Source organism: Pantherophis guttatus, chromosome 6, assembly GCF_059756535.1.
Source record: "Pantherophis guttatus breed Tessera chromosome 6, ASM5975653v1, whole genome shotgun sequence".
NCBI lineage: Eukaryota > Metazoa > Chordata > Lepidosauria > Squamata > Colubridae > Pantherophis > Pantherophis guttatus.
The window spans coordinates 424,553-433,115 of NC_142068.1; the positions used below are offsets into that span (position 1 = coordinate 424,553).

Genomic DNA, 8,563 nt, shown 5'->3' on the forward strand with positions numbered 1-8,563 from the left:
TCTTGCCCTGAACCCTCCTCCTCCTGCTCTTAATCCATTGGCTGCTGATGGTCCTTCTTGTCAGCCTACGGAGCATCTGGAAAAGACCTCCATGGGCTTGCATGGCAGTGGGAATGGCTCAGACAAAGCTTGCCAAGGATGTCATGTGGAGCGATCCCTGGGGTCCTGCTGAGTTAAGAGAGATTGCACCCCAGACCCCCTTTTCCTGAGTCTGGCCAGGAGTCAGAGGTTCCTCTGAGAAAAAGCCGGAGGCGGCAGCCCAACCCAGCCCTGCCCTGCCCTCCCCCCACCCCAGCACCATTAGTACTCCTGGTGCGGATCTGTCAGCATTTAGGCCAGAGGCCGGGGTCTGCAGATGAGTCACCCCGTCCAGACCCTGCCTGTACCCCCTGCAGCATCCCTGCCCCCCACCCCAGCCTGTGTGATAGTCAAAGTCTTTATTTCTATCAAAGCTTCCAAAAAAGGAAGGAGAGGCTTTTTCTATAAGAACAAATCAATCTTTGGTATTGCTTAGAAATAAAAAAAGGCAGAAAGACAAGGAGGGAAAGTACACTCGGACCCCCGTTGCCCCCACACCCACGCAGAGAGAGGACAGGGCCAGTCTCGGGGAAGGCACAATCCAACATGAAAGGTAGATCCTATGGACAGGCAGAGACGAGGCTGCCTTCAAGGTGGCCATGGAGCAGAATCCAAGTGGGTGGCCACAGGCGGCCACTGACGGCCCTGCTCCCTGAGTCCAGGGCCAAGGCTTGGTCCCCAGGGCTCACCAGGGTCTCCAGAGCGAGTCTGCCGGGAGCGATGGGGCACCCGATCCTGACGAGATGCTGGCTGTGGGAGGGCCTGAGCTCAGACCCCCACTGGTGTAGAGCGGGATGATGGTGCTGCCGTGGGGTGCAAAGGCCGCGTTGGGGATGAGGAAGGCGAACTGCCCATCGGAAGCTGGCACTAGTTGGAAGCCGCCGCACACCTTGGCACTCTCGCCGACCAGACTGCCGAGTTTGCAGGAAGCCACGCTGCCAGAAGGGGGCGCCGTGCCGGCGGGCATCTGTACCAGAGGCTGCCCCAAAGAGGCTCCGTGCTGGGCGCCGGGCGCCGGGGGCAGCGCTGCAGATTGCGGGGCGGGGTAGTTCAGGGCGCTGATCTGACTCAGGCAGCCGGCCAGGTGTCCAAGCAGCCGGTTCCGGACCTCCGTGTTCACGGCCTCGCAGGAGGAGAGGAAGCGAGTCACCTCGGTCATGCACTCGTTGAAACCTGCTCGGTACTTGCACAAGACGGAGGGGTCCGTGCTGAGCGCGGCTGCCGGCAGGAAAAAAAGCGGCAGCAGTCAGGGGAGGAGTCGGCGGCCGTGCAGGCAGGCAGGCAGCAGCAGCAGCAACTAGGGGCCTCTCTCCCCCCCCCCGCTGCTAAGCACAGGCCCCTGTGAGGGGGAACTGCCCCCCCCCCGCCCAGGAGGAAGGTCTGAATCCGGCCAGGCTGCAGGCATCTGGGCCTCTGGGAACCGGACACCCACAAGCAACAGAAGGCTGCCCCCCACCCCGGGCCTGCGAGAGGCCACTCCGCCTTCTCCTTCGGCCCCACCGCAGGCTCCTTTCCGGAATGGGAGCGACTTGGAGCTGTGGCTATAAATATTGCGAGAGCCAGACCGTGGGAACGCGCGCCTGAGCCAAGTCAGTGAAAGGCAGCTTGGATGGCATTCAAAACCACAGGCGGAAGTCTGGAAGAAGTCACCCCTGGAGGGGGAGGGGGAGGGGGAGGGGGAGGGGTCCACCCGCCCGGCCACTCACCGGTCATCTGGGCCCGCTGCAGGCTGCGCAAGTGCTTCACCGTCATTTCCAAGATATCAGCCTTCTCCAGCTTGGAGTGCCGGGAGCTCTGGGGGCAAACAGGAGGCAGGAGGGACATGAGCCCCGGTGAGGGGAGAGGTGGGGGGAGCTTTAGCTTAGCTGGACGCCAAGAACAGCCTCCTTTTCTGCCTGGGGGGAAATGACACGCCCCACCCTCAAAAGAAGGAATCACGCCTGGGGGTTGGGGGGGGTGTCTCCCACTCCACAGGTCTATAGAGGACCTCAGACGTTGGGGGGGGAGGACCAGGGAAACTCGTCGCTGCGCCCTCCCACCCCCACCGCCCGTCTGCGGAACATGCCCTGCGGCGCCCAAGGCTGATCCGCGTCCAGAAGAGTCTAGTCGCTGGGGAGTTGGGACATCCAGAGGGCATTCCCTGTTTCGCCAAACCCTTCCGTGCCTCCCGCCACTCACGTCCTTCTTGAGGGCGTCCAGGATGAGCGTCTTGAGCTGCCCCAGGCTCTCGTTGATCCGGGCGCGACGCCGTTTCTCCATGATCGGCTTGGAGGACTGTGGGGAGAAGGCGAGTGCAGCGGTGGGCCGAGCCGCGGAGAGGCGCCCCCGCCCGCTCCCCCGCCCGGACCCCTCTTTTACCTTCCGCTGCTCGGCGGCGGTGCGGGGCTTGTCCGGAGTGGAGTGCGCGCTGGCCGGGGTGGCCGCCGCGGGCGAGGAGGAGCTCTTCTCCATCAGGTCGGCGGGCATCGTGGCCGCGGGAGAGCCGGCGCGACTCGGGATCCGGCGCAGCGTCCCCTGCAGCGACTCGGGCGGGCGTGGATGTGGTGGCGTGACCCTCTCCGCCGGCGGCAGCGACTGCCGGCCCTTCCCACTACGGCACCCCCTCTACGCTTTCCTGCGGTCGGAGCTGCCGGCCTATGGAGCCGCCCCCAGCCCTGCGCAGCCCCGGCCGGCTCCCTGCCTGGCGGCCGCTATTTATAAACTGCCCTGCACGCGAACGGCTCGTGTGAAACTTGCCAAACTTTCTTTCCCACAGTGACTTTCAGCCAATGGGAGCGGGAGGCACGCGGCCCCGCTCGTGGACGGTGCCCACCCATTGGCTGCTCGGCGCACCGACCGGTGGCCAATGGCGCACGCCTGGCCCCCGGGCACCAGGAGCCGCGCTGTCAATCACGCGGCCGCTTTAACCCTCGCGGCGCCGCCGCCCCGCCCGGCCGAGGAGGGGGCGCCGGTCGCTGGCCTTTGCGAGGCTGGGAAGACCGGCCGGGGCGCGCCCAGACCAAGGGGAGCCCCTGTTTGGCCCCCGCAGCTGGACCCGGGGGGCCACGCGTGGAAGGCCGAGGGCAGAGCGGCAGGCAGGAGGCTTTCCTCCAATCTAGCCTCCCTCCTCGGCTCCAGCCGCCTGGCTGCCCGCAGGCGCTGCCCCGGAGCGCGTGCCGGAAGGTCTCCTGCAGCCGCCGCCGCCGCCGCCGCCACCAAGGGCGAGGCGGGAGGACGCTGTGCGGCTTGGCGGCCGGGGAGAGAAGCCGGGCACGCCGCCGCCGCCAGAGCCTGGGAAAACCCCGCCTTCCGGGGAGGGAAGCGAGGAATGCGGTCTTTCGGGCGGGAGAGGGCAGCGGGCAGAGGCCTCCCCTTTCGGCGGCGGCGGCGGCGCTGGACTCTCCAGGAAGGGAAGGGGCGAGAAGTGGGTCAGAGTCGCTCTCGTGCCCTCGAAATGACAGGTCCGGGGTCGTCGAGCTTCTGGGCCTCGGCGGTTTAAATTGACGCGGCCTTTAGAAAAGAGGACGCCTCCCCTCCCCCAGCTCAATGTTCGAAACCATCAAACGGACGAATGTATTTTCATTCCGAGTTTCACGTGTAATTACTGAGCTGTTGATTACAGCGGAAGGGCAGCCAGCTAGAAAGCTTCGGGGCTGCGGAGTCCAGTCCTAATTAAGCCTGGTAAGCGAAATAGAGTCCTAGGGCTGGAAGGGCCCCTGGAGATCTTCTAGTCCTACCCCGCCTCCCGCCGAGGCAGGAGCCTTGCTCTGTCCCGGACGAATGGCTGTCCAGCCTACTTCTGAAAAATCCCAGAACTCTTGGGTACAGGTGTGGCGGGTGCGGCTCCTTCTTAGTCCAGGTCGAAAGGAGGGGCTGATGGGGGGAAGGGCACTGAGTCAGTCCCTTGCACTTCCTGAAAGGGGCTGCAAGGAGGGAGCTCTCCTCCCTACAACTGCGCTACGGCCAGTCTGGTGTGGCCAGTTCCCATGCTCAAAACAGGGACGGCGGCCGAGGCTTCCTGTTGAGGTTCCGGGGAGAAAGCCAAGTCAGCATTAGGATCCAGCCCACTGCCCTACCCCGCAAGCTGTAAGGGTGGATCCACCGGAGCTCGCAGGATCTGCCGTCCGGCTTCACTGGCAGGCCTTGGAATCTCACCAGCTCTCCTCCCGTCAGCCCCTTTCCAATTAATTGGCCTGAGTGGAGGCTTTGCTCTTTCCTGCTCTGCCTTTCAGCTCCAGTTAATGGGCAAGCAAAGCAGGGAGTCTGAGCCCCCTTTGCTATCCACATGCCAGGAATGAATTCAAGTCTTCCCTCGATTTGCTTTGGAGCCAAGCAAAGGGGGCATCTGATTGAAATGCCCTTGAAGACCCCCAGCCAGGCTGATGTCTACGCTTCTCTCCTCCCCAGTTCATGGGGGAAAGGGGGCCCTCTTGCTCCTGAAAGGGCAAAAAGCCCAGCCTGCCTTTTGGCTACTGTACTGCCTGGAGGGTGGGGGGGAGAAGGCGAGGTGCTTTGGAGCATCTACAAACTGCTACCCTCCCGTCGGGAGAGGCGAAGCGTCTCATGGCTGGTCAAGAATGTGGCCCAAAGGTGCGGCAGAGCCCGCGACCCCCCACTGCAGTTGCTTTGAGGTCTGTCAAAGGATGGCCGACCACGGAAATTCGGGTCTCTGGTTCCCTCCTTGCTGAGTGAGCGGCAGCTGCTTGGGAGCCCAGAGGAGGGGGAGCTTTGGATTGGGGCCCCAGCATCCCGCCACAGGGCGAGTGTCTGAGCTGGCCGCAAGCTCAGCGGAGAGTCGGAGGCAACAGGCCGGGTCCCAATTCTGTGCCGACAGAGGCTGCTGCTGCTCGACGGAGAAGCGGCCAGCTCCCTTCCCTCCCTCCCTCGGCCGGCTCTGGCTCCCGCGCTGCTGAGTTCGAGGGGGCGAGGAGGGGGGCCGTTTTGCCGGCGGCCCTGGAGGCCTTTCTCCTCTCTTCCTTCGCTTGACTGACTTTCTCACACTCGCATTCCCTCCGCCGCTCCGCCGGCTTAGGCTCAGTCCGCCGCCTGCCAAACGCCGCCTTGCTCGAGTGCAGGGCCCCCCGCCTCCTCCTCGCTGAGGCTAGGCGAGGCTCAGCGCGGTCCCCTCCGCACCTGGCCCACCCCCGCCGTCTCACCTGACCGCCCCTGCCCAGACCGTGAGAAAAAGGGCGAGCAGAGAGCGCCCGCGGGGGGCCCGGCCAGGACTTCGGCGCGTGCCCCGGGAATAAGGATAGGCAGGCCGGGAACTGGGCCTTTGCTGGATCTGCGAAGCAGACGAGGGAGGGAGGGAGGGAGGGAGGGGAAAAGGACAGAAGGAAGGAGAAAAGGAAAGAGGGAGAGAGGCAGGCAGGCAGGCAGGCAGGCAGGCCGGTGGGCCATGTTGTGCCTGTCTAGCTCAGACTTGGAACTGGGCTGTGTTTGGAAGAATCTGAAGGGAAAGCCAACCAGCCATCCACCCCCGAAGCAGTCAGGGAGAGTAACTCCTACCCTGGGAGCTGCAGGGATGAATTCAGCAGGAAGTGAACTCAAGGAGGTGCAACCTTTTCTCAGCCTCAAAAGGCTGCTCCACCTTTTGAGCTCAGACTTGGAACAAAACCCAGGGGTTTGGCGCTCTGCACCAAGGCTGTTTCCAGATGTGTTCTGCGTTCTTTCAGGACACAGACTGGGTAGTGCCTGGTGGAGGCTTCATTCCTGCCTGTTCATTGGGGGGGGGGGGCTGTGGGCTTGCAAGGATGGGAGGCAGAAGTGGGGAACCAGAAGGTGAAGGAAGCATCTCTTCGGGGTCTGAGAAGCCCCCCTGCCTCAGGGGCAGCCAGCTTCTATTCTTTGCTGCACGAGTTGTAACCCAGGACAATGTTGCTGTGGGTTTGCCTTCTGCAGTTGTGCATTTTATGGGAAGTCGGGGCCAAATGCAAATCTCCCCATCGAGCTTTTGGTGTGCTCTGAATGCTCACAATACGTTGGATTTTCCTTCCTGGAACAACTTTGGTAGAGTATATTTTTACTGCTGTTATGTTGTTCACTGTTTCAGGTAAAGTTATACAGTCAGGTCCAGAAATATTGGGACATTGACACAATTCTAGCATCTTTGGCTCTATACACCACCACAATGGAGTTGGACTGAAACAAACACAATGTGCGTTAACTGCAGACTGTTAGCTTTAATTTGAGGGTATGTACATCCAACTCAGGTGAACGGTGTAGGATTTACAGCAGTTTGCATATGTGCCTCCCACTTGTTAAGGGAACAAAAGTAATGGGACAGAATAATAATCATAAATCAAACTTTCCCTTCTTAATACTTGGTTGCAAATCCTTTGCAGTCAATCACAGCCTGAAGTCTGGAACGCATAGACATCACCAGACGCTGGGTTTCATCCCTGGTGATGCTCTGCCAGGCCTCTACTGCAACTGTCTTCAGTTCCTGCTTGTTCTTGGGGCATTTTCCCTTCAGTTTTGTCTTCAGCAAGTGAAATGCATGCGCAATGGGATTCAGGTCAGGCGATTGACTTGGCCATTGCATAACATTCCACTTCTGTCCCTTCAAAAACTCTTTGGTTGCTTTTGCAGTATGCTTTGGGTCATTGTCCATCTGCACTGTGAAGTGCCGTCCAATGAGTTCTGCAGCATTTGGCTGAATGTGAGCAGATAATATTGCCCAAAACCCTTCAGAATTCATCCTGCTGCTTTTGTCAGCAGTCACATCATCAATAAATACAAGAGAACCAGTTCCATTGGCAGCCATACATGCCCACGCCATGACACTACCACCACCATGCTTCACTGATGAGGTGGTATGCTTAGGATCATGAGCAATTCCTTTCCTTCTCCATACTCTTCTCTTCCCATCACTCTGGTACAAGTTGATCTTGGTCTCATCTGTCCATAGGATCTTGTTCCAGAACTGTGAAGGCTTTGTTAGATGTTGTTTGGCAAACTCTAATCTGGCCTTCCTGTTTTTGAAGCTCACCAATGGTTTACATCTTGTGGTGAACCCTCTGTATTCATTCTGGTGAAGTCTTCTCTTGATTGTTGACTTTGACACACATACACCTACCTCCTGGAGAGTGTTCTTGATCTGGCCAACTGTTGTGAAGGGTGTTTTCTTCACCAGGGAAAGAATTCTTCGGTCATCCACCACACTTGTTTTCCATGGTCTCCCAGGTCTTTTGGTGTTGCTGAGCTCACCGGTGCATTCCTTCTTTTTGAGAATGTTTCAAACAGTTGTTTTGGCCATGCCTAATGTTCTTGCTAGCTCTCTGATGGGTTTGTTTTGTTTCTTCAGCCTAATGATGGCTTGCTTCACTGATAGTGACAGCTCTTTGGATCTCATCTTGGAGTTGACAGCAACAGATTCCAAATGCAAATAGCACACTTGAAATGAACTCTGGGCCTTTTATCTGCACATTGTAATTGGGGTAATGAGGGAATATCACACACCTGGCCATGGAACAGCTGAGAAGCCAATTGTCCCATTATTTTTGGTCCCTTAACAAGTGGGAGGCACACATACAAACTGCTGTAAGTCCTACACCGTTCACCTGAGTTGGATGTACATACCCTCAAATTAAAGCTGACAGTCTGCAATTAACGCACATTGTGTTTGTTTCATTCCAACTCCATTGTGGTGGTGTATAGAGCCAAAGATGTTAGAATTGTGTCGATGTCCCAATATTTCTGGACCTGACTGTAGCTGTTGGAGGTCTTCTAGCCCAACCCCCTGCTCAAGGGTCAGTAGGAGACCCTCTGTCTGTGGAGCTTCTGAGTCCTCCAGGTCACGGTTGTCCCAAAGGTGCTTTTCAAGAGGCAACTGGACTTTCTGGTTTTTCTTTGAAGACGTTTCGCTTCTCATCCAAGAAGCTTCTTCAATCTGTAGCTCTGAAGAAGCTTTTTGGATAAGGTTTCCCAGCAGAGAGAAGGCCTCTGCTCTGCCTGCCTTCCTGAGCCTTGGCTTCCTGAGAGAAGAGGCCCCAGTAAAGGGCCCTTATCTGTGGGGGGGGGGGCGGTGAGGGGAACAGGCTGCCTGGCTTCCTGCTTTCTGCCACTCCTGTTGGGAGGGGGCATATTGCCCAAGCAGCAGCAACCCTGCTGTGAATCACAGGGTGCTGCCTTGCCTAAGGGGAAACTGTGTGTGTGGGGGTCTCCTAAGGAGACCTGGGTCAACTCCTGCCTACTGCCCCACTTTCCGAATAGCATTGGCCTAAGACCCAGCAGCACATCTATCCAACCCCCTACGAGCGGCAGATGGTAAGTGTTGTGAGGCCAATGGTTGCAGGAACTAGCTCAAGGGTTCTGTTTCCAGTTCAGTCAGTAGTAGGAGCTCCTGTAGGCCATTGGCCAGGCTACTGATAGAACTGGGGGACCCCCAGCCGTGTCTTGGCCTCCTGCTGGCTTTCTTTTGCCCACCTGGAGGGCCCAGCCCCTCCTTCCTGACACCCATGGCCAGTTGGGCTGGGAAAGCTTGGAAGATCCAGACCTTTCCAAG

At 58.8% G+C, this 8,563-nt stretch overlaps 1 protein-coding gene across 2 annotated transcripts; it reads right to left on the minus strand.

Annotated features, from left to right (window-relative positions):
• Nucleotides 1-475: 475 nt before the first annotated feature.
• On the minus strand, nt 476-6,396 carry HES1 (hes family bHLH transcription factor 1). Of its 2 annotated transcripts, XM_034424560.3 has the most exons (4): nt 2,437-6,396; nt 2,257-2,352; nt 1,785-1,872; nt 476-1,296 (listed from the first exon to the last, which is right to left on the minus strand). In XM_034424560.3, the coding sequence occupies exons 1-4, from the start codon at nt 2,542-2,544 to the stop codon at nt 764-766; spliced, it is 825 nt and encodes a 274-aa protein (XP_034280451.1). In that variant the 5' UTR covers nt 2,545-6,396; the 3' UTR covers nt 476-763. The 2 variants fall into 2 exon arrangements, with proteins under 2 accessions (XP_034280451.1, XP_034280450.1); XM_034424559.2 differs by having other exon boundaries at nt 2,257-2,690.
• Nucleotides 6,397-8,563: the final 2,167 nt, after the last annotated feature.